Here is a 26,184-nt window from a genome sequence, read left to right on the forward strand (position 1 = left end):
TTTTAATTCAGTTTCAACTAAGTGAACTCATTAGCCTGCAAGACTTTGCATGCTCCTGGTTTAGAGCAAGGTTACTCAGCCAAGGTAAATGGTGCTGGAGCAGAGGCAACCACAGGATCCAGCATTTTCTTCAAAAGACAAAAGAAGCATTGAGCCATTGCAAGACAAACCCTGCCCCCTTTGTGCATGTGTGCAGCATCACAATGCAAAAGGGGTGGAGTTTGCATCATGGCTTGCTTTCGTCTTTGCTCAGCCAGCTTTGACCTCCTCGTGGATGTCTTTAATGAGCGCAAGCAATCATCTGTCTGAGGATCACAAACTCTGCAGATGGAATTAGATGTCACCAGAAAGACTGTTGTTAGCTTGAAGCAACATGTATATGTCACCAAATTCCAAATGGATTTTAGCAAGGGTAGGTTGTTAAACTTCTGCATCTATGGTTTAGCAAATGTCTCTTTTGAGTAAATGTGCACAATGTGCTTGGTTACTAAATTGACATTTTCTGGATTTCCAAAAGACTCTGAACCATCAACTAAACAAATGAGCTTAGTTCCCACAATGCACTAAGCCACTAAAAAAACCCAACCAACCGACCTAAGGTTAACATTAACCAAGTTTAACCATGGCGTAGAAATGCAGCTGCTTGATCTTTTCCTGACATGGTTAGGCTTCTTGTGTGAATTTTATATAGAGCTACATCTTCTTTTATCCAAGGAAAGTAGAAATGCCTTAATGGACAAAGAGCAGGGGGAGGAAAGGCGTTTTTATAATATTTGTGTGGGTGAAAAAAAAAGGAAAGATTAATTGGACCAGCAATTCAAGTTCACATGTCAAAATGAATCTACATTTTCATCAGTTGTAGAAAGCTTAACCTGACAGTTCTCAAGACCTGCTGCCCCCTCCCTCCCTCCCCACAGTTTATTCCTGGCCTTATTCTCACTTGTTATGCTGTTTAATTTGCCTGAGTGATCTGATCCTAGATGAGTGGATCAAAATGAAACCCACTGAGCCTGGAATTAACCCTTCTATTAAGTGATTCTTAGCAAAGGCCTTACCCAGTTTGAGTCTTTTTTGTGTAAATATGTGCGCATTTCAGTCAGCCTTGACTCCTGGTGATTGCCTGGACAAGTCTATGCTGTTTTCTTGGCAACATTTTTGGAAGTGGTTTACCCCTGCCTTCTTCCTATGGCTGAGAGAGTGTGACTGGCCCAAAGTCACCCCGTGAGTACCTCTGGAATAAGGGGCACTAGAATCTGGGCCTCCCCACTCCTACTCTAGTGTATTTTCCACTACATCACCTTGGCTCTTGGGCTGAGAAGGAGTTATTGACCCAAAGTCACCCAGGTAGAACTCACGGTCTCCCAGTTTCTAGTCTGGTGCCTCATCCACTACAGCTAACTGGCTCTCAGATTGAGCCCTAAGTCTGACCAAATTTGGCCAGCATGTAGACATGTTTGTATATGTCTGTGTTTGGCAGTGTATGCTGTATATATATATATATACATGTTTTATACATGGATGGATAATGGAGGAAGAAGATTGCAGAAAATAAGGCAGCAGAAATCATGAGGTCTTTTTCCATTAAGTTTCTTGTAATGGGGATAAAGTCAAGAGGAAAAATTATACTCCATGTGAAGATTGATCTCTAATTGATAATCCCATCTGCATCTTCCAATCCAATGGAGATTGATTGATTTGTTTGTTTGAAGTGTTTATATGGCCACCCAACTCAGACAAAGTGACTGAGTGGGGGGCAAAAGAAAGTCAAACCCATCAAATACAACTCCTCAAAAAAAAAAAAAAAAACCCACAACACATATCATTAAAACCAATAAATGGGGAAATGGCTGAAGTCTACTATAACATGTGAAAAATGGGGACTCTCCTCATTTTGGCCCAAAAGGCCTGCATGGTTTGGGCCAGCCATACATTGAGGAGATCATTCCTAAAGGCAGAAGCACCACTGAGAAGACATGCTAACTGGGTCCCACAAGATGACATTGTTTCAAGGACAGGACCCAGAGTATGCCCTCCTTATTGGACCATGTCTGAAGGGCAGATACCCTTCAGAGCAGGCAGTCCCTCAAATAACCTAATCCTATGCTAAGTGATAACCAACGTCTTCAATTGTACCCCGTGAGCCACTGTAGCTCACAAAGAAGTGTCATGTCACATGGTTATAATGAGAGCCAGCCATAACCACCCATGCTGCTGCATTCTGTATTAGTAACAGCTTCTGGATGGTCTTCAAGGACAGCCCCATGTAAAGCACATTGCAGTAGTCTAGTCAGGAGGTGACTAAAGCATAAGTGACCATGAGCAGGGCTCTGCAATCCAGGAACAGGCACAACTGGTGCTCCTAATGAAGTTGAACCAAGGCTCCCTTCATTACAATTACCACCTGCTCAGCGGTGGACAAAGATGTACATTTGAGAGTTATCAGCATATTTGTTGATACTGTTCCCTGTGCTGAAGGATGACCTCCCTCAGCAACTTCATGTAAATTTGTAATGCACAGATAGCTGGCTCTTTTTTGCTTTACCAGCAAAAAATACTTAGTATAATTTAAATAAAAGTGTATTTAATGATTGTTTAGCCAGGTGGGTCATAACCCACGGAATAATGCAATATATGCAAAGTTGGCTTAAGATCGTACAATGACAAATAGGGCTGTATATGGAGAAAGAAATGCCAAATGAATAGGCAGTTTTCCAAAATGTCAGTTAACAAGAATAGGATGAAAAATGGAGATAACAAAAGAATACAAGAATGAGGTTTACTTTTCCTTTATAAATTACAAGAAGGTTTTTGTATAGATCGTGCCAAAATCAGAACGTTTTATAGCTAACGGTAGCTGCAGAACACCTAATTATTTCTCTGAGAAATTATTACAGTGAAGAGTCTTGTAAAGAACTGACTTTGGAGAATCCAAATAGTTCAGATTAGGGAAGAGAGCAAGACAGGGAGGTCTAGTGTTTCCATGCAAATGAAACAGAGAACATATCCTAAAAATGGCAGGATTGGAATAGATGCATGTTAGAATCAGAACACTTCTTCATTAGCAAAAAGTAGACTTAGAAGAGCTCCTGATGAAAGGGAAAGGGAAAAGTAAAACATCTGGGCTAAAATTAGATATTAAGATGACAAAAGTCATGTCAGTCTACATACTTAGTGAACTTACAGTTGATGGCAAACCAATGAAAGTGGTAGATTTTCTTTGCCTCAAAGATAGATCAAGATTGATAGTGTGCTGAAGAAGTAAAGAGTATATTTATCTAAGGAAGAGGGGAATGACAAACTTAGAGAAGATCATGAAAGAAAGGACATTTCAATGATGACAAGAGCAGAAGTCTTAAAACAATGGTTTTCCAGTGGTAGTGAATTATTCTGAAAGCTGGATTCTGAGAAGGTGAGAGAAAGAAGATAGATGCCTTTGAGGGACAGATTTAGAGACAATTAATAAATGTACCATAGACTGCAAGAAGAACCAGCTAATCAATTGCAGGCCAAATAAGAGCTGACATCCTTTGCAGTGAGGGTCAGCGAGCAGAAACACGTCTACTTTGGAATGTGATGTGAGTGATGATATACTAGAAAAAATGATTAGGTTTCTCAAGAATGAGGGAAGTAAAAGCACATAGCTACACCCATAGCTATTCACACTGCTGTATTCTGGATCAGCTGTAGCTTCTAGGCAGCCTTCAAGGGCAGTCCCACGTAGAGCACACTGTAGTAGTCCAGACAAGGGGTCACCAAGTCCTGAGTGACTGGGAGTTGGTGCACAAGAGCATTTTGTGCAAAGGCCTCTGAGTCATGGCTGCCACCTGCTCTTCAAGCAGGAGGAGCCCCAAATTGTGTCTTGCCTGGGACAGTGCTACCCCACACAGAACCAAGGCTGGAAAATCTCTGGATTCAGGAAGCCTCAAAATCCACCACCATTCAGTCTTGCAAGGATTAAATCTGAATCTGTTCTTTCCCATTCATAGTCTCACAGCCTCCAGGCACTAACCTTGACTGTGTTACTTGGATGATCAGGGGCTGAAATGTACATCTGGACATTATCAATGTACTGATGATGCCTAACTTCATACCAGTGAATGAGCTCACCCAGCAGCTTCAGGTAGATGTTGACTGGGGAGAAAATTAAGCCTGAGGCACCCTACAGAGCAAAGATTGAGAGCTGGATCAACTCCTCTCCCCAACAACACTGACTGGAACCAACCACAAGGGAAGGAGGAGAACTACCACAACAGGGTTCCTCAACCTTGGCAACTTGAAGAAGTGTGGACTTCAACTCCCAGAATTCCCCAGCCAGCATGGCTGGCTGGGGAATTCTGGAAGTTGAAGTCCACACATCTTCAAGTTGCCAAGGTTGAGGAACCCTGCACCATAACACTGTACCTCCCACCCAACCCCCTGAGCCTGTCCAGAAGGATACATGACTGATGGTATCAAAGGCTGCTGAGAAATCAAAGAGGGCCAGGATGGATGTACGACCTCCATCCCAACCCTACCATAAGTCATCCACAAGCGTGATCAATGCCATTTCAACATGGTGCCCAGACCTGGAACCTGACTGGAAGAGATCAAGCTAATCCATTTCTTCCAGAGCCCCCTGAAGCTGCAGCCCAACCACCTTCTCCTTACTGCTGTTGAGTGGAGGGAGTATCTTCCAACTCCTGCTCTACATTTTGTCCCATCAGCACTATTGTGATAGGGTCAATCTTGAAAGCAAAGCAGGTTCTTGAAAGCAAAGCATCTTTCTCAGAGAGATAGCAGATGCTGCAGCCAAATGACACCATTGTTTATTCTACAAATGAGCTTGTAGTCTAATTTTTGCTGCAGATATTACTTAATTATTAAGATCTTTCAGTATTTGTAATGGATTATGGCTTAAAGGAAAGTTGTCATAATTATGGCTCTAAAAGGAAAGTCATTGTCATAACTGTGGCTGTCATTAACGTCAGTAGACATGTTGCTATACGCCATGCAATAAAATATGTCCCCATCTCCCAAGGAGAAGACACCCTGAATTCAGCGCAGGACAATGGTGGAGGAAGGAGGAAATAGCCAATGGCTGAACCGAGAAGCAAGAGCCAGTATAAAATCAGACAATATTTTCAAATGTATGCTTACCAGAAAGTCATGAAAAAGAATGAAATGTTGCAACCCATTGCTTGATCAGTATTTTAAATCTGATATTTAGTGTTCATCTTTTCAAAATATGGAAATTTGGGAGAAACTATATTTGCATTACTGATTAGCAGTCAATATAGTAAAAAAAAAAAAAAAACGGGGGGGGGGAATCTGTCTTGGAATGTCCAAACCAATTTTAGTAATAATGCAGCATCTTGATTACTAGAAGTGTTGGCCTATTTGATGAAGCCACGGCTGCCAATGTAACAAATTTTCTTTGGGTTTAGTTCTGGAAACTTGAGATTTTTTACTAACCTAAGAAAAACATTAATTTCATGTAGAGAATCAGGGTATTTAATATTGCATACATTGAGAAATGTATAATGTATTCTCACACAGATCATCAGCATGGATAAGTTTGTTATTTTGAAAAGAAAAAAGGAAAAAGGGAACTCTGTACAAGGTTATGGAAACCTTTTTCTCAAGTGTCTTAGTAACCACCTTTTTTTCTCACCACCTTCTTCTCAAGAGCCCCGGAAACTTTCAGAGTGTCGTTCAAAAGTTTCTTTTTCTTTTTTAAATAGTTTTTATTACAAGATTTTACATAGATAACAAATACTGTACATTCAAAGAAAAGGAAAAAGTAGTAAAGTAAATGTGAAAAAGAGAAAGAGAAAAGAAAAAAGAAAGAGAAAAGGAGATAGAAAAAAGAAAAAGGAAATAAAAGAACAGAACAGAAAAAAATATATAAAGAAGTGGCTTCCGATCTTCCTCTCAGCAGTTATACATACAATTCTAATCAAACCTCTCTCTCTAAAGACTACTTCATAATCTCCTTCTTTCTATAACCTATTCTTTCTAATCATCAAAACCATAAGTCACAAAATCATTTTCTTTTTTACGCATAAAGCCCATAAGGGGCTTCCAGTCATCGATGAATGTCAGTAATGACCTTTCTTTAATCAAAGAAGTCAGTTTATCCATCTCAGCAAGTTCTGTCAATTTCACCACCCATTCCTCCATAGTGGGCAATGCCGAATCTTTCCATCTTCGTGCATAGAGTAATCTCACTGTAGTAATCATATATTGAAATAATCTTCCATGGCTCTTTTCTAATTGTTTATCCATCAGTCCTAAAAGGAAACGTTCTGGCTTCAACTGAATATTAATCTCTAAAATCCTCTGTATCAATGTGTATATTTGAATCCAAATTTTTAAAGCTTTTTTACACGTCCACCAAGCATGATAAAATGTCCCTTCATGTTGTTCACATTTCCAACATACATTTGAAATGCCTTTATACATTCTAGATAATTTCTCTGCCATCATGTCCCTAGAGCATAATTCAAAAGTTTCAGTGCTTTCTAATATATTTCTAAAGCTGATCTTGCTTTGCCATGTGCTAAATCGTCAGCAGTAATTCTAGGATAATGGAAAAAAAAGTATTTTTCTTTTCTTGGCAGCATTTGAAGCAAGAACAGAGTTTATTCAGCTAAATGTAATTTTGTCACAGACCGTTTATGGTCTTGCTTTTGTTTTTTTTAATCCCTGCCTAAATAGATGTCAATATCTGCTGACCTTGGATGATGTCCAAAGCTAAGCAGGGTTGGCCCTCGTTAGTAACTGAAGTGAAGGACTACTGTGGACTAGGAAAGCATAAAAAGATTCTCTGAAGAAAGCTTCCATGAGTCTGCCAGAAAAACCTGCAGGTGTCCAGTCACCAGGAATGAACCTTACTTGAGGGTATCTTGAGAGGTTCTCCTGCAGGGGCAGAGATAAAAACCTATCTCTGGGAAGGCTGTCTGCTGTGACAAGTCACTGGAAATCTCTGCTGCAATCATTGGGCTATTGCTATCATCACTCCAGGAGAGATAAGGACAAGGATGATATTCCAGGAACATCTTAGGTCTCACCAGAGGAGGCTTTCAATGTTTGTTTTCCAATGAGTATTTCCCTGGGATGAGCGGAATACAAACTCTGGAGCAAGCATGATCCATATCTCCCATTAGTAAAAAAATAATGGGAAAAGGTATTTTTGTTCTGCTGCTTTTTTATTTAGGATTTTAAAATAGCCAAGGGGTACATAGTAAGATATTTCAATCAGGAATAGAAAAACTTTTTCATTACAATAGAAAAGCTTGGCATTTGGGGGGGGGAGGGTATTTTCTTTCATCATATAAGGTTCTTTCTTAAAGAATAGCTTACTGTTGAGGTACATATTTCCTTCATTCATACAAAACAATCCAACTGCAAGACAGAGACATTGATCAGGAAATCCAGTTTGCAAGGTCCCAGCTTTCAGTCCCTATTTGCAGAAGGATCCGTAGAGGGTTCAAAAAAGCCAGGATGGTGACCACAATCATGATCCAAGTCCCACCTTTTTTGTGTGCATCGCATGCAAAAAGGGACAGGACTTCAATTATGTGATCATGGTCAGCACGGCCAACAGGTGGTCTGGCCTATCTGATAAGTCAGTCTCTGAAGTGGAGAAGTAACGTTTGACATGTTCCAACTTTGCAGCTCAGGAGCCAGCAGGCCCTTAGATATCTGCAGGAATATATTTAAAAGATCAGGATCTGTTGGAGGATGAGCCTGCAGGTCTGGGGCAGTCAGGTAATCAGCCACCAGTTGCAGAAGCACAGCAGGCTGAATTAGCTGATTTAGAACCTGAGCAAGGAAAGGTCCTCAAGCAAATAGAACAAAGGCATTCAATGAGGCTTCTCAAAAGCAAGGCGCACGACTCAGGAAAATAAGCATGCTGGAGTCAGCGCTATAAAGACAAGGTTTCGGAGTCAGGCTTCTGTTGGCAAACAGGTTTCCAACATTGGACCTGACTTCCCAATTGTGGTTTTGATTTCCTGACTGATTTCTGGACTCCTATAAATCCTGGACCTTAGATTGGTCTGCATGGAGCTTCAGCTCTGGAAATATGCTTATTTGTTTTCTGGAGCTCTCACATTCCTGCACTGTGGTGAGATTTATAGCTGCCATAAAAAACCTAATCTAAGTCGACTTCCTGCTCTTGTAATTCCTGGCCCAAGACTTTTTCTGACCACCCCCCCACGCCCTCCAGAATCTCTTGCCTCATTGACCCACACTTGTAACCATGCATGAGGAAGAAAAAGCTGCTTTGTTTGCTACTGAATAGAACAGAGGAGGCCCAGAAAATGCAAATTTGGAAAAAGACATCAGTGGTGTGTCTACGCTGTCTTAAAATACCACTAGCCAGCCACACATCTGTGGTTAAATACAGCTTACGTGGAGTGAGGGATAGGCCGCTGTCTCCATGCTGGGGAGCCGTGCAGTGCTGGAACCAATAATTAGTTGCCTGTTTAGAGTCTGATGTCAGAAGGTGGAGATGTATATCCACTCTGCAATTAATGTAGGAGATATGTCAGCGTACAATGGGGCCCTGGACGCAGTCCGTAGGCTGCATGGGCTGCCCCGGGTAAGGAGCTGTCATCCTCAGCACATGCTTCTCCCCTATCTTCATTCCATGCAAATTCATAAATAAAGACCTTTCATGTGTGCATATCTTCCAAAGATCTAAGTTAAAGGTAATGTTGCTGCTATAAATTCATTTTTTGCATATGTGCCCATTGCATTTTATTTTTTTTTTCCTTTGGTTTTTTGGGTTCTTCTAGCTGACTTTGCTCTGTCTTCTGAAAAAAGTAAGCAGGATGAGACCATGAGGAAATGCCATGGCTGGAGTATTAAAAAAATACCCCGGAACAAAGCAATGGCAAACCATTTCAATATTGCAGGCCCAGGAAATCCCAGGAATTGGTCTTGGTCTAGAGGAGAATTTCCCCTTTTTTTACCCCTGCACTGGAAACATCATCTCCAGCTGGACAGTTCTGACTGGTTTTGTGGGGGCAGAAAGAGAATTATATCCCCGTTACATCAACCCGTCCCACCCGATCATGCAGAGAGGGCATGCTACGGACCCCGTCTGTAAAAGAATTTCAGCTGACGGGGTCCAGGAGGTGACCCTTCTCTGCAGCAGCCTCTGCCCTTTGGAAAACTCTTCCCCCAGAAGTGAGGTTGGCTCCCTCCCTCTTAGACTTCAGAAGAAAACCGAAGACCTGCTTTTGTCATCACGCATGGAGTGAGGATGGGAATAGTCAGTTCTGGGGTTGGCTGGCTCCCTAGTCTTACCTTTGACCAATATTATCTGGTCACAAGCTGAAATAATATCACCATCTCTTGGATTTCATTGTATTTAATCACTGTATTTTATATTTGTATTATTTATGTTTTTACTGATTTTAAATTGTTTGGTTGTGAACTGCCCAGAGTCCCTCCTCGCGGGGGAGTTGGGCGGGGATATAAATTTGACATATAAATAAATAAATAAATGAACAATAACATTAAAGCAAAATAGCCCTCCCTGTTTTGCTGACCTCAGGAGGAGGGGGGGAAGATGGATAGCATGTTAGCTCTGTTTGTTTGTTCGATGCAGCCCCCCAGTCTTAGATGAACATCCCCTTCCTGAGATGGCCACCGCTTTTCTTCCCCAAAAGGATAAGTAGCCATTTTCTCCAGCCCCTGAAATGGTCTACTGCTCTCCCCTGCCCATCGAGCCCTTCCCTGGATCCAAATCAAGGCACACATTCCCCCTCTGAAGAAAACAGCCCCGTTTCCATGGCTGTATTACACAGATTTGGGTGTGCGTGTCGGCTGCAGTGTGGAATAGCTCATCGCTGACCTCCAGAGAAATGCATAAGAAAAAATGAAAAAGGTCACCAGGTTTAAGAAGGCTGTTTGCCAAAGCTTAAGAAGGAAGGCAAACACAGACTTAGGGTCAAGAAGCATTAAACTGCCCTTTATTAGGCTTAGCGTTTTACTTAAGGGCTTTCTAACTGCCAGTGTTCCTTTAAAAACAAAAGGGGGTCTTCAAGAAGACAAGTACAAAGCAATTTTGTGCTTTTTCTAAAGCAGTGTTTCTCAACCTTGTCAGCTTTCAGATGGGTGGACTTCAACTCCCAGAATTCCCCAGCCAGCAAGGGGAATTCTGGGAGTTGAAGTCCACCCATCTGAAAGCTGACGAGGTTGAGAAACATTGTTCTAAAGCCACCTTCTGCCCCCCAACCCCCACCCCACCCCCATGTGTGTTGGACTGCAACACCCATCTGCTGCCCAGGACACTTGGTACCTGGGAGAACTGAAGGATGCCAAGCTGAAGGAGATGGTCTTACAGGCTCTCTTTTCCCCTGAACTCTTGTTCCTGCATTGATAGCTTCATCTTCCAGCAAAATGTCAGGGGGTGGGGTGGGGTGGGGGGAAAGGCAGGCTTTCCATCCATTTGCTTTAAATGCACTGACCTACCAATGGTCCTGACCAACCAATGACCTACCGTGGAGTCCATGGACAGCACGGCAGTAGACATATAAATGAAGTAATAAAGTAATAGAATAAATAAGTAAATGTGGGTTTGGGTGCCAGCTGTCAGCCCCTCCCAGCAGCTGGGTGAGACCAGGAAGGTGCAGGGGTGTCTGCCGGGGGAGGATTAAACAAAAAAAAATCAAGAGGAAGCTTAAATGCAATTTAAGCTCTGCTCCTTTCACCCACATTGTGTGTGCAGCGTGGGGCTTCAGTCACATGGTCACAGAGGGCATCCTGACTTTTCTGAACTCTCCCTGCAGATGCCCCTTGTAGAACGTCCTGAATGCTAGGCTTGGGCCAATGCAGAATCTTGGAAACTCTCAGAGGACTTTCCAGGCCTCGTTTATACTGAGCTCACGAAGGTGGAGACTGGTTCTCCCCAGGATCCTTGGCACCTGGGCAGAGTTGTGGTTTATGAGATAAGCTACTAACAGACCCACACACCCTCTCTTGGTTTTTTACATCTAACATTCCTCCCAGTACCTTCCCAGGCTCCCCCCAATCTCTTACGCAACTTGCTTGTCCGACCCATGGAGAACAAAGACCTGATGTGCAGGTTGCTCCACGGCTTCCTCTGGGTGCTGCTGTTCCTCCCCTGGTGTGATGTGAGTCCAGCAGCACATATCCGAATGGCTGTGGAGGGAAGTCAGCAGTGACCGTCTTATGCAACCGGAACAGCCCATTAGGAACTGCACAGATCTCAGCCTTGTCACGGTCACTAATGAAGTGACATGGATTGTGCATGTAGCAAAGTTTGTGCTTGGGAGAAGATAAAAAAATGGATTCCACATTGCATCTGAAAACCCCAAAGTTAGATGGCTTGGATACAGACTGGGGATGAAAGGACAGCTGTATCACATGGACTAGTCCTTCAAGAGCAGTTAACATGTCATCTCTAAGTCAAAGTTAGACCAATGCATGGATGGGCCATTAGTGTGGCTGAAGGCCCTCTCTGCTGAAGTGAAGGATGAAACCCCTTGGTGCCCTTTTTAAAAGATCTTAAAGGCAATGTCTTGTTTGACAGGCTTTTCATTAATAACTGTAATTCAATTTTAATTCCTGGCTTTGATTCATCTCTGGTTTCATGATTTTTATGGCTGCGTTGTGAAAGACTGAAAGGTGTTGGAAGTTGGCGGCATAAACAATTCAAGATATCGTAGGAAGAAAGAATAAGCGCTGGGGGGCATTTGCAGAAATTTACGATAGCGGAGAGCCCAAGCATGGACAGCAGATAAGCCAGCAGCAGAAGGACCAGGCAGAGAAGTGGGTGAAAATTCAGCATGAAGTTCCTCCGTTTTAGCATTTTCAGTTCCAACTCAGTGGAGCAACACCCAGTATGCCGTTTTTCTCATTTTTGTGAATGTCAAGTTCAGGTTGAATTGCTCCTTCTCCCTCTCCCTCTGCCCCTGAAATATACCTTTCTTCAAATACATGGATATTTGGGGAGCCATTTCACAAACATTGTTTGCTTAATGTAAGACATTTTCATCCATCATTTCAGTGGATATGTGAATTTGATGCAGATTTTTTTCAAATGTAGATGTCAATGTTTCTCAACCTTAAGATATGTGGACTTCAACTCCCAGAATTCTCCAGCCAGCAGGCTGGCTGGAGAATTCTGGGAATTGAAGTCCACGTATCTTAAAGTTGCTAAGGTTGAGAAACACCGGTATACATCATTATGTCTCTATACATCTGCAACTGTATAGAATGATACAGATTTCTTATGGGTGTTGTGTATGTGTTAATACAAAATGGAGCATTGCCTTAAACCATCATCCTGGATGAAAGCTTTGGATCAGTAGCCTACCAGTTTAATCCAGAGAACAGAAAGAACTTCTGCATGTAGAAGTGTGTGAGCAAAAACCTGTTTTTTTGTTTGTTTTTTCTGGATCGAAGCAGCTAGCCAGATCAAATCGGGGTGCTTTGCCGCTTCAGTAAGAACCACTGAAACGGAGCAAATCAAAACATGCACACCGCACATAGATATACATATACAGGCCTACACAAGCTGATGCTTCATTATTGTTTGAAAATTGTGGCACTCCTCGCTTTGGAAATGCAGTGAGTGGACAAATCTCCTGCCTCAAAAAGGCAAACCGAAATAAGCTGGTTTTCCAGCGCAAAGGAAATCCATTTCTCCCTTATCCTGACTTCAGACAATCCCTTGCTCATAGTCCTTCCACTGAGTGAGCAATTTTGCAAGAAATAAATCAGTGTGCTAAAGATCCCGTGCGCTGTACTTATCCATCACAGATGTGCGGTTGCAGCATCTGCAGAGAAGGGGAAATAAGAAAAAGAGACAAGAAGGAAAGAAAATTAGGGAGGAAATAATGGATCGGGATCATGCTATTCGGCAAACTTTGCTCCAGCCCTGCCTCCAAGGCCCACTTCTCTACTTCTAACTCTCTAAAATACCAATTTGGTAGTCATTAAACCAAACCCCAGTGGGATGGGAGCCGCTAGAATAGCCTTCCCTTCCTCCCCTCCCTCCCACCGTTTTGTTTTATTTAATGGAGCACTTTTGTACAGATGGCAAAGCTGGGTAGGAGATTGGAATCCCACCACCTGGGCAGGCTTGGGGTAGGAGGAGAGAAGAGCTGAGAGGAGTCTGGAGGGAAAAGCGAAAAGAAGAAACATCCAGCCATGCCACATTTCAAAATCTTACCTGCTGAGCCCAGGGAGAGGGGAAAAAAGGATGTTAAGGTCACTCACAGTTTGAGATACATCCTGGAGCGCCCAGAAGAAAAGGAGAGCATCTCTGCTTAGACTGTTAATTGCTTATTAAGTCATCTAACAAATGTACATAATGAAGGACCAGGCTCTGTGCCCTTTCAGTGAGGTGTGAAGTTCCTTTTTTATGTGTGCATTATTGTTGCTATTCATCTTTCTTTTTAAAAAGTTGGTTACTTTTGAGTCTGGAGTTCTCCTCCAACCTGATGATGCCACCTTCCTGAACGTCCTGCCTTCCAGTTGCATTGGAGGACCAGATTCCATAATCGCAAGCCAGCCCTGTTGTTTGGGGGTTATAGAGATTGAGGGCATTAAGTTGAAGGAATCTGGAGGAGGACCTTCCATTTGACAAGCAGATCTGGTACCACCCATAGCAGTTAAATCTTTCAGTTTGGACAATCACACTCCTGAAATCAAAATAGCCAAAATGGGCACAGAAAAGGGATGTTTAGTCCAGCAAATGGGTTGCAACCGAACTAAGGAAATTGAGTTAGTGCCACTGAAATGGAAGCCCTGTTTGGTTTGATGAACTTCTGGGTGTGGAGACTATGTCTAAGCAAAGATCAAGCAATTAGAGAGCCAGTTATGAGCACTATCAGAAAATGACCCCCAGTAATCAGCATCACCTGTTGCAAGAACATGACATTGTCTACCACCATCTCTAGAAACACTATGATGCTCTCCTGCACCAGCTTTTTTTTTTTTAACTTTTTTTCTGAGCAGATGAATATACTTCCAGACAAGACACTGATGGAAATGTAGCCACCCAACATTTTGGCCTTATTGAATTTTGCTTCCAGCATGCTCGTTTCCCCCTTTTTCAACTAAAAGAATCCTTTTTTTAAGAAAAAAAAATCAGATGGAGCAAAGAGTGTGGTGAATACAAGAGAGGTATTAGTGGACAAGTTGGTGCCCAGAAGCACCATATCTGGGATCAAGGTCAAGATTCTGAGACTTGTTCCACCAAAGTTTGGTGGGTAGATGCCCTTTGTGTAGAAGGTAAAGGCAGGTGAGATGATTGGGACACCAAGGTTTTTCTCAGACCTGCATCATTTGTTCAGAGTCCTTCATCATTCAGGCTCTCCTGCTGGAGAAGCTTCAGTCAGCAAGTTACAGGTTGCAGCAATGACCATAAGCTCATGATAAACAGTTGCACTGTTTTTTTCTAATGTGCAATTTTCTCCAATGATAGCCGCACTATAAAACCAGAGATTTTCCTTTTAGGTATGATGGATAAACAGATGGAAAGAAAAGCATTTATTTCTTTATACGATAACAGCAGCAAGAGTTTTACATCTGCAAAAATGGAAAGATTTACAAATATTTGCAGCTGAAGAATGGATAGTGAAATTAATAGCATTGGCAGAGATGGTGAAACTGACTACTTTGATGAAAGAAAAGACATTCCCTGGCTTTAGTTTCCATCTGGAAACCACTCTTGGACTTTTTACTTGAGACTCTGAAGAACCATGGAGTCCTTGGGGTTCTCTGAGCTTGATTGTTTTCTTGCAAACGTTTCGGTACCCGGCTAGGTAACATCTTCAGTGCTAGAATGGAGTGGGGTTTGCTCTCTGTTTATAACCCCATTTCATTCTGGCACTGAAGATGTTATCTAGCCAGGTACTGAAATGATTGCAAGAAAGCAACCAAACTCAGAGAACCCCAAGGACTCCATAGTTCAACCCTGAGCTACACATATTCACTTCTATTGGTGCTCAGAAGGAAACTTTGATTTTGGGGTTTGACAAATGATTTATTTTATAACTGTAGAAATACTTTGTATTAACCTTTTTAATATTTTTCTTGCTGATAGCGGTGAATGTATTTTATATCTATACCTGTACCAAAGAAAGGCAGAAGTTACTTTTTCCCTTCTGTATTTTCTCTTTTTGCTGTCTTTTTTTTTTTCTTGGTTTTTGTCCTATATTTTACTTTTTGCTGAAATTTAACAAAGTTCTTTAAAAAAAAATTATAGCAGCATTCTAATAGGTTACTCTGCATCTTTGGCTGGCTGGACAGGCATATGTGTTCAACCTCTTGTTAATGAGCAGGTCCCTGTGTCATCCAACTCTTGTGTGCTTCTGTTATTCCAAGAAAGGGAACTGATGCATTCTAGAAAACAGCTTCCTTAGCAGAACGACAGTGAGAGAGGGTTGCCAGAAGGGGGGAAGGACAGCTGCAGCGATGCTGTAAGGAAGGGAAGAGAAAAGGAGGAGGAGGAGGTGGACAATGCACAATTAGCAATCAGATGTGTGCATGGAATAAGGAGCACTTCCCAAAAAGAAAAGACTTCTAGAATATTTTTTATCCTGTCTTTTGCTGGTTTTAATTATTTTGATAGCTTAAGTGGCTCTCCAGGGTGAGGTTTTAAATGTGTACATTGGCTGGGTTCTTATAAAATCCAGTGGCTGTATCCTTATTTATTTTGACTTCAGCATCGCTTGACTCCAGACCAATTCTGGGCAACTCACAATATATATAAAAACATACAAATATAATATGATGAATTTAAAAAAAATACACGCAGGGAAACAAAATGGCAAATCCAGACCACTAATGTCAAAACATATGAACATATGGGAAAGACATCTGACAAGAGGTCCATCCATCCAACCCCCCAAGGCCTGAGAGAACAGCCAGGTCCACAAGGCCTTCTGGAACACCATCAGGGTGGGAGCCACACAGATCTTGGGAGGGTGGGAGGTGAGATCATTCCAGAGGAAAGCCCTAGTGACAGAGAAAGCATTCTTCTTGGGTCCCAAAAGATGGCACTGTTTAATCAAGGGGACCCAGAGCGCACCCGATCCATCAGCTCTTACCAGCTAGGCAGAAGCTCTGAAAACCTCAGATAATTGGGCCCTGTGTCATGTAGAGCTTTGGAGATGACAGCCAGCATTGAACTGAACCAAGAGGCATTCTGGCAACCAAGTGCGGCTTGCAAAGCAGAGGTATCCCATAGGCATGCCCATAATTTGCCCATAACTGTCTATCCCACTGCATTCTGGACCAGTTGAAGCTTCTTTTTTTCTTTTGCATAGTCGTTTATTTCATTCTTCGAATGTTTTAAAATAATTTTAAGGGGGGGGCATTCCCCACATAGAGCGCATTGCAATAGTTGAGCCATGAGGTGACAAGGGCATGAGTGGTCGTCTGGAGGTTGCCCGACCCAAGAAGGGGCACCATTGGTGCACCAGATGAAGCTGTGCAAAGCCCTCTTGGCCACGGCTACTACCTGCTCTTTAAGGAGGAGTTGGGAGTCCAGCAGAACCCCCAGATTGAGCAACACTCCTGAATGGAGAAGTGCAACTCCATCTAGGAGTAAGGATAGCAGATCCCAACAGCCACAGCCACTTGGGCTCAGTAGGATTGACTTGATTTCTCCCCAGTCAAGCCTCCAGGCACTGGGGCAGGGTTCTCCAGCCTTGCTTGGCCAGCTTGGGATTGAAAGATGTAACTGGGTATCATCAGCTTACTGGCAATACTGAACCCTAAACCAGCAGATGACCTCACCCAGTGATTTCATGTAGATGTGGAACAAGAGGGGAGAGAGGGTTGAACCCTGTAGCAACCCATAAAAGACAGGCTTGAGAACTATCTTTCCTCCCCGCCAACACTGACTGGAACTGGCCTTGAAGAGAATCACCACAACTGGTGCCCCCAATTCCCATACCCTGGAACCAGTCCAGAAGGATAACTCACTCTAGGTCCCAAATGTAACACATTGAGGGTGTCTATACTAGAGCCAGTGAAGTCAGTTGACAGAACCCTTTTAATTCTTTCTTCTGGCAAAAGTAGGCCCACACCAGGGATGGTCTGCTGTCAGCCAGTAATGATCAATTACCAACAGAAAACAAGTTGGAGGCTGGACGGCCCATATTTTGCTGGCAAGCAAAGATCAAGTTGTGCTGTCTGAGACTTTGGGCACGTACAGTGATGTTACTGTGCAAATCCTTCTCTACAGCAATGTCATGAGACAAGCATGGAAAGTGGGGGCTTCAGCAGTGATGTCACTGCAGGGTGGGGCTGCCGTAACTTGTCCCGGTTTGCTGGGGATGCCTTTTTCTTTTCGTTCTTTCTTTTTGTCTTAAATTTGTTAGATCTAATATCTTGGGGGAGTGATAAAATACCAGAAAGCTTTGTGCTTTCCATTTTGGATGGAAAATGGTGAAGTAGCAAGTAGAAACTGATGGAGTTCTGTCCATCAGTGAAAAAGACAATGGATGGAGATGACCAAACCTGGTGAAATCCCTCCAAAAGTAAATTCCATTTCAGTGAAATTCTGCTGACCAGTATGAAGGTTTCAGAGATGCAGTTCAGCTGATTTCTCCTTCCCTCCCTCCATCGCTCTGTTTGTGCAAACGTGTGCTCTTTTCCTTTCTAGGCTGATGCCAAGATGGTCTGTGATGTCGTGAGTCGGATGGAAGACACGGAGCCCTTTTCTCCAGAGCTGCTTTCGGCAATGATGAGGCTTTGGGCAGATTCTGGTCTCCAAGAATGTTTCAACCGGTCCCGAGAATATCAGCTCAATGACTCAGCTCAATAGTGAGTTTTTGGCAGCCCTTAGAAGTAGTCCAGTCAAGTACCCAGGAGTACTAGCTCTATCTTTATTGTAAGGTTACATCAAAAGAATCTTGCAAGTCTGAAACTGTATCTTTCCCCCCTTGCCTTTACAGTCCAAGAAACTAGGGAGGGTCCCTTCTGAGATGTTTGCCACGCCCCCATTCCTTCTGTGGGCTCAGCTGACCATTGCCTAGTCTGCAGCTCCTCCTCCTCCTCCTGTCTCTCAAGGACATTCTTACAGACCACACAGTTTTTCATAGTGGTTGCAGGTGGATGGCTTTTGTTGGGATCAGAAAAGAGTGGAACACCATGGTCACTGTCCTGAGTTTCTTAGTTTGCATAAGGCGCAGGACCATAAACTAAACAAACAGACTGGCTTCATACAACATGACAAGCCCCAAAAGATCTAATCAAGTTTAATGCATGGGATAAATGCAAGTCTTAGGTTGTAACTGGCCTGGGTAAACCTGTTGTGTGAATACAGCTCTGCTGGGCTAAATGAATCAGGGGCAAAAAAATCAGTGCAAATATGCAAACATTTTGCATATTTTACCATAGGCAAAAGAGGACATATAGGTAGACTGAAATATTTGAATCAGATATTTGTATGGAAGAGAAGCACAATGTGAGCCCCCCAGATATCAGGAGGCTCCCCAAAGTCTTGGGAATAGTCCCTGGAAATCTCCAACAGCTGTTACAAAATTGTACAGGGATCTGGATAACGATCATATTAATGATATCTAATTTTAATTAAATGTAGATATAAGTCATCTCAAATCAAATTGAGATTCTCTCCTGGCCTACCTGTTTCTTAGGGGAAGAGTTCCCAGCGTATCATTCAAAGTCCAGGTGTAGCTCTTGATCCAGAAAAAAGTTGTGTAGTTGTATACCTGTGCTTTATAAGCTGAACTAGTGTGATGATTGGATCTGGATGTTTTCCAGGCAATATCTGGTTTAGCAAGCTTGGTAGAGTGGCAGATGTTTTTGTAAGCTTCAGAAACTTCATCAGAGGAAACTCCACAAACATTGCTTAGAACCAGACAAGAAGAAGAAGCCCATTGCTTGGTCCAGAAATCCACGAGATATTAGGGGCAGAGCTTAATAGACCACTTTCAAGGCTGGTGGGTCTTTGCTGAGTTAAGCCCCACCTTCATTTTTCCCATTTCTCTGCACAGGAAGCTTGGCGGGGAGGGGGGGTCACTCCATGGGTCTCACACTGGGGAAAAAAAGCACTTCATGCAGGATGAAACAGGGAACCATCTTACCACCTTCCCCTTGCATGGAAAGGTTCAGAGATTGTATAACTGCACTCGTGGAGAAGGTGGGGACCAGCAAGAGCTACGTGGATAACAGGCACAGCCCGACAAAGCATCAAAAATCCATTCTTGCTGATGAACCATACAGAATCTCAGCAACTGATATGAACGATCCAGTCTCAAGTCTTTTGATAGATTACACCTTCTGCTGCCATCTGCTGTACGAAAGCAGGTCTGACAAATGAAAGCAAGGATTCTGAATCTGAAAAAGCAATCAAGCTTGAATCAAGCCTAGGGTGCACACACTTAGAAGTATATCATACGGAGATGATTTGGACCTGACTGATTTGGTTGATAGATGACCGATAGATAGATAGGTAGATAGAGATGATAAATAGACAGATACTTGGATATTTCTGCGATTAAGCTTTTAATTCTGAATTGGGTCAAAATTCTCTCTGTTCTCCAGACAGCCCTTCCATTTTCGTCTGGCAAAGTGAGATGAAACAGGTCAGGCATTTTACTATTATGGGTAATTTGTGAAATAAACCTCCTCAGCACTCTGCTATTCAGTGTTCTTTTTCAGCTAAATTGCACCTGAGTAAAAAGAAGGAGAATGATTGCAAGAAAACAGCTATGCAGTTGGGGAAAGAAAATCAATAATAGGGGCTATTACTATATCACTGTGTGACTGTAATGGCTGCACTTTTGCTGATCAGCTAGCTAGCATACCACAGACAGCTCACATACCGCACCGAGGTAAGATTTGCCGGAGATCTGTGCTTTGTTTCAGCCCAGGGTCATCATTGCCTAGGAAGGCATTGATGCAGAAACAGCTAAAAAGAAAACAGCAATTAATAAAGCCTTAAAGGAAGATGAAAACATGAGCCATTGCTTCCTCCCAATCCATCCAGATTCATATTATCAAGCTGAAAACAAAAAAGACAAGGGAACAAGCAAAAGCAGAAAGAAAAAAAAAACTAGGGTGAGTTGTAGCAGGGACAGGCAAGTTGCTATCTAATAGATAATTGGGACTACAACTTCCATCAGGCCTAGCCAGGGTGATCAGTGACCAGCAGCATCTGCAGCAGGCAAGATGGCAGGTGCCTTGTTCGCAATAAAAGCCCCCCCTCTTTTATATGTTCAATTGTGAAAAGGAAAAAGTGAGGACATAAAGGAGTGATGTGACAGGGGTTCTAGAATGTACAGGTAGTCCTCGCTTAGCAACTACAATTGGGACTGGCAACTACATAGCTAAGCAACACACATGGTCACTAAGGGAAACACCACATGACCATGATGGGCTTGCGACCTCACTTCCACTTCCATCGTTAAGTGAATCACCCACGGTCATTAAGCGAGACATCACCTGACCACAATTTGCAGCTTACTGCCAGCTTCTCCATCGACTCTGCTTGTTGGAAGAGTGCAAATGGCAGTCATGTGACCGTAGGATGCTGCAACCATTGTATATGCCTGCCAGTTGCAAAGTGCCCAAATCTCGATCACGTGACCGTGGGGATGCTGCAACAGTCATAAGTGTGAGAACCAGTTGTAAACTTATATTTTTAGCACCATCGTAACTTTAAACAGTCACTAAACAGGGCATTTATTAAGCAAGGACTACCTGTATAGTGTGTGGAATGAGAGGGATTTTTTAAAAAGAAGTTAGAACCATTCAGGAAAACAAATTGGGAGGTTGAAACACAATGAAAGGAACAGGATGCGTAACTAACTTACAGCAGTCATTGCCATTTGAGGTGATTTTCCAAGAACACAATGGAACATTGTTTCCTGCTTCCATAAGCAATAACTTCCAGTTTAAGTAAATTTATTAAGGCAGGAATGAACAAAGTGTGGGTGATTCAAGGCAGTATTTTTAACTCCAGCTTTTGGGATTCGTGACCATGGTGCTGTTGATGCTTCCATGCTAATGGGCTTCCTGGGGCCTCCCGTGGAAAAAGAATTAGACCCATTCCAATAGAAGAGAATATTGGTAGCTCTGTGGAGTTCTTGATGCTCTCTGAGGTTGGCTGTTTGCTTGTAGACGTCCCATTACCCAGCTAGGTAACATCATCAGTTCCAGTGAGTGTGAGGTTTGCTGCCTGTTTATATGTAGTAGCTTGCACTGATGATGTTACCTAACTGGGTAATGGGACGTCTGCAGGCAGACCACTAAGCTCAGAGAGCACCAAGGATTCCACAATTAGACCCATGTTCACGCAATAGCTAAGAACAGATTCTAAAGTTTTCAGCACAAATATGGATGCGATTTCATTAGGGCTTCCTTCTAAGATCAAAGGTCACAAGTTGTAATGCACCAGCCTTTAGGTGCATTAGAGAACATAGTTTTGGGCAATGAACACTTTTCACTGAGTGTGTTTTTGACCTCGTTTAAAGGTAGCATCTAGGAGTGGACATGTCTGCACAATAGTGCCTTCTAGATATTAATTCAGCTCCCATCCTTCTCTCTCTCAACATGCACACACAGGTATACACAGCCAAGGGGAGTTTTCAGGAGGTACTTGGTTAAGGAAGGTTGCAATATGAAATGCATATAAAATGTACAACACAGTTTATACCATGGAAAACGAATTAGTGCAACCTGCATGCTAAAGGCAGTGGTGCAGATTTCTTTTTTCCCACCATCTCTTTTGGCTTAATGCATGCATGTTTGATTAATCATAGGCTGGAACAATCAGATCTAATTAGTATTTCAAAACTAGAAACCAGTTTCAGTGACCTCTCTGTAGTCTTCTGAAAGGGGACCAAACTCTGTCTCATATCCCTTAAAACAGATGTTCTTATCCATAAGGACTAGGAACTTGTTTCACTTACTTAGTTTTAAAAGAAAAAATGTGCTTCTCAGTATGAAATCTTTCCTTTTTATATGTTGTAACAACATTCACACAACTGTAAATGTCATTCCCATTCAGTGCCTCAATTGTTTAGTTTTGCAAATTAGTCCTCAAACAGATAAATTCTAAACCAGGCATTCTAGGCCTGCTATTTTCATTGGTCTCTCCGGGAAAATGAAACACTGAGCTCACATGAATGTAAAAGGCACTTTTGACATTTTTATCTGCTCTGCAGCACTAAAGCACAGAGACACTTCATTATCAGGATTGCAAATTCCCAGGAACCAAATAATGATGTCACCACATTGTCCCAAGGAAGCGATATTTTCCCTTTGCAAAATTCCAAATGCAAACCATGATTGAGGTGGGAAGGCTTGGATATCATGTTGCTCTCCAAAATAAGACCAATAGGCCGTGGTGATCCCAAGGATCTTAGCAAAGCACAGTTACTTAATAATTAATAGTATTTGTTAAGAAATCAGTGCGACATGACAGATCTGCAGGTAGACGTATACATTATTAAACTGGGATAATCTAAACATTCAGCAAAATCAAGAAAAGACTTCCTGACAGACACCAGAATTGAAAGGGTTTGAGTTTTGGTTTTGTTTAATTATTTTTTTAAAGAAGAAGAAGAAGAAGAAGAAGAAGAAGAAGAAGAAGAAGAAGAAGAAGAAGAAGAAGAAGAAGAAGAAGAAGAAGAAGAAGAAGAAGAAGAAGAAGAAGAAGAAGAAGAAGAAGAAGAAGAAGAAGAGAGGAAGGAAGGAAGGAAGGAAGGAAGGAAGGAAGGAAGGAAGGAAGGAAGGAAGGAAGGAAGGAAGGAAGGAAGGAAGGAAGGAAGGAAGGAGGGTGCTGATGCCTATTTCTCTATGCAGCATCATTTTTTAAAAAATCACAACCAAACTCACTGAACTGGATGCTGTCTTGAAACCAGAACTGAACTGGACAGTTCTTCAAACAGACGACTGTCTTTTTAAAAGAGGGATGTTTAGCTGTTTGAAGAGGCATTTTAACCAGGTAAAATAAACAATCATCAACCAACTCTGGTGGTATATAATCCCTCCATACGCAAACGAGATCAAAACAGCAAAAACAGCCAAACAATAAATATTACATAATGAAATATTCTTATGCTGAGGAATCCTAAACCCACATAATCATCTACTCTTACACAGGAGGAATCTCTCTGAAACCATCTGCTCTTTGGTATGGTAGAACCCAGGCTTTCATGGCCAGAGCTTTAGTTTCAAATATGAACTACTATCTTTCGCAGAGCAAGCCAAGACCAGGGAAATCCCAGATCCAGAATGTGTAGATAGCTTGCGTCTATACATATAAATCCACAGGTTCTGCAAAGGTATGTCCTCTTTTAACTTCCATTTCAGAAACCAAAAGCTCAGCAGGGTAAGGTATTTTTCCAGACACTGAGTTATGGTCATGATTCTTCATCCCTGAATTTTAAGTACAGCCCACTCCCAAAACAATTAGTACTACAGAAGGCACTGAGTTTACAGTTACCATCTTGAGACTGACTTTAAGCCATCAATCCCATGCCTAAAATCTGGCTTGTTGTTTCTTCTCCACCTTTTTTTTACCCCATTTGGAGTAATTCTTCAGCTTGCCTGATGATAGGTTCTGGAGAACATTGGAACTTCCATAACCTTTTATATCATTTTGGTTGATTCTTATTTCCCACCAATTTTTTTTTTTCCTTTTCTTCTGGTGGACCAACATCATTGCTTCCCCCCTCCCAAATGTTCCTTGGTGGGTTTTTTGCTGTTGGGGATTGAGGGTTGGGGGTGTTGTTTTTGTTCTGGAAGGGTGATTCACTTTTTGACATCTTGAATAGTGTTCTCTCAGTGAAGAAATCCAAACTTTTGAACCGTTTGGGATCCAGGTATCTGAAAAGATATCTGTTGCTATAGCAACTCCCTGTGTACTTAAACTGTCCATGAGAGCTCTTCTGTGGATGCTTCAACCATCTCAGATGAAATGGGTGGTGACTGGAAAAGAGAACATTTTTGTCAGTTGATAATCCCATGTACAAAATGATATCTCAGAAGAGATGCACATGGTTCCCAAGTTGTTATCTTGCATTCGGGAGATTTCTAAAGTTTGGGATTTTAACCTGAAATCTGTGATTTTTAACAGATGGCCCTTTCACATTTTTTAGTGTATGGACTTTATTCTTATGCTATTGGGAGGTAAATAACCTAAAAACTATAACATATAAATGAAAGGGAATTCAAGCAATAAGGAGTAAATCTACTACTGAATGGGCCAAACCCATTCTCCTGTTTTATGACTATCATTGCTGTCAATCACTTTTAAGTAAAGGCCTAGCTATTTTTTCTAGAGAAAAAGCCAAAAGGCGCTATCTAGAAAATCTGAGATTAGTAGCCTCTTAGTATTTTGCTTGTAACGAGGTTCTCCTTCATTTGGTGACTGAGTCTGGTCCAAAGAGTAGGCAAGAGGGGGAGGTCATGAGTCTTGGAGTCAGGATGAAGCAGCCTGGGAACTGCAGCACAGCTAGGTAATAGTCTAACTGGTTCAGAAGATTCAAGCATGGACTGCAGAGGATTTTTTAAATTGCACACCTTGGAAGAGAGCCTGCATGAAGACCAAGAAAGGGCTCCTAGGAAGTTCAAAGGAGCCCTACTATTTGATTGAAATGAAGGGGTTGTAGGTTTAGAGATAGGGATGTAAGATCTTGGGCCACGTAAGGAGTTCTATACATGGTTAATGTGGTTGGTTGTGTGTAGATGCCAGAAATGGCCTGCATGTGGTGGCTGGTGCTGATAAGACGGTTGGATGGCAGAGGCATGTAAGGACAGCAGAGGCTGGGGAAGTGGAGTTACCCTAATTTTCCATGAGATTGTCACCATGACTGCCATATAGATGACTGGTTGCAAGATCCTATGGATGAGATGGGCTCTAGAGACAAGCTATGACATACCATCCACCAAGCTGCCCAGCAATGGCCCTTCATGAACTCTTGGATATCATCCTAGGTATGGTGCTGGAGTCCCCAGAGCTGTTGATTTGGGGTAGGTTTAGTGTCCATGCTCTGGGAGTAGAATTCAGCATAGCTCATGACACGACTTCCTGGTCAATCTGCAGACATGGATGTCCTAGACATCTGCAAGGATGGTCCTCCATGCATCTGCAAGGATGGTCCTCCATGGAAGAAGTGAAAATCGTCTTGGTTCAGAAGAATCACAGTGGTAAAAATGAACATTCTGCCAAGGCTTAGCTTTTGGTTTCAAATGATTTTAGTAAAAATTGAAGATAGAGTATTAAATGACTGGTAGAGATGAATAACTAATTGGATGTGGTTTGACAAAAGACTGAGGATTAAACTGAAGATATTAAACAATTTAAAGGAATGAGGCAGTTTGGCAGTACCAAAGTTCAAATTATCTTATCAAACCAGTTGCCCAACCTGGATAACAGACTGGATCATATTTCCTTAATGTTGGGTTACTTGGTTAAAGGAAAAAGATTTCCAGATGGCTTGACACAAATAGAAACAGGCAATTTATAAGCGATCATCCAAAAAGTGGTGTATTAAAAATATGGGACAAAAATAGAGAAAAAATTAGCCCAGATCACCTCTTGCTTCGTTATTTATTTTTATGAAGAGGAGAATGCAAAGAAATTTGGTCAGCGAGAAATAATAAATTGTACAGGTGGCAAGATTTAATTGTCAATAAGGCAAAGATTAAATCCTTTGAGACTTTCTATTTAAAAAGGTCAGAACCCCTTGACCAGTCCATTATCTTCAAATAAGCAGTATGGTTCTAAAAATAAAAAAATTAAAAGGAGGCAGAACATTTAGAGATTTTCATTGGAAAACCTGATAAAACGAAACTCAGAACCCTTCCAGGACTTTATTTATAAGTTGTTGGTGAAATATGACTCAGAAACCAAACCAATTAGGCACAGTATGATTAAACGGATGCAGAATTAGGCAGAACAATTGATATGCAACAATGGGAATTTCAATGGAAGAAAAAATATCACATTTGCAGCAAATATTACACTTAGAGAAAACTGATATGGTTGACCAATGGTATATCACTCCAGTTGCTGATCCCAAGCAACTCCTTGGTTTACTGAGGAGCTGAAAGAAATTAAATGAATGAAAGGATGCCTGAAGCAATGATGGTACACGATGAAAAATGGATACAACTCCCAAGCATTGGCACAACTTCACTTTTGAGTCTAGGCAGTGGCAATAAGAGAACCGGAGTCAA

At 42.1% G+C, this 26,184-nt stretch overlaps 1 protein-coding gene across 2 annotated transcripts in view; it reads left to right on the forward strand.

Annotated features, from left to right (window-relative positions):
* GNAO1 (G protein subunit alpha o1) overlaps positions 1 to 26,184 on the forward strand; it is a 215,640-nt gene that overhangs the window by 129,023 nt on the left and 60,433 nt on the right. For both annotated transcript variants that reach the window (XM_088135920.1, XM_088135919.1), the window contains exon 4: positions 17,636 to 17,796. In XM_088135920.1, coding sequence (XP_087992046.1) covers positions 17,636 to 17,796 — 161 coding nt within the window. The remainder of the gene's footprint in view (positions 1 to 17,635; positions 17,797 to 26,184) is intronic.

This window comes from Python bivittatus, unplaced genomic scaffold (genome assembly GCF_059951505.1).
Source record: "Python bivittatus isolate LINGU-HERP-01145 unplaced genomic scaffold, Pbiv_v1 ctg000190_np1212, whole genome shotgun sequence".
Taxonomy (NCBI): Eukaryota; Metazoa; Chordata; class Lepidosauria; order Squamata; family Pythonidae; genus Python; species Python bivittatus.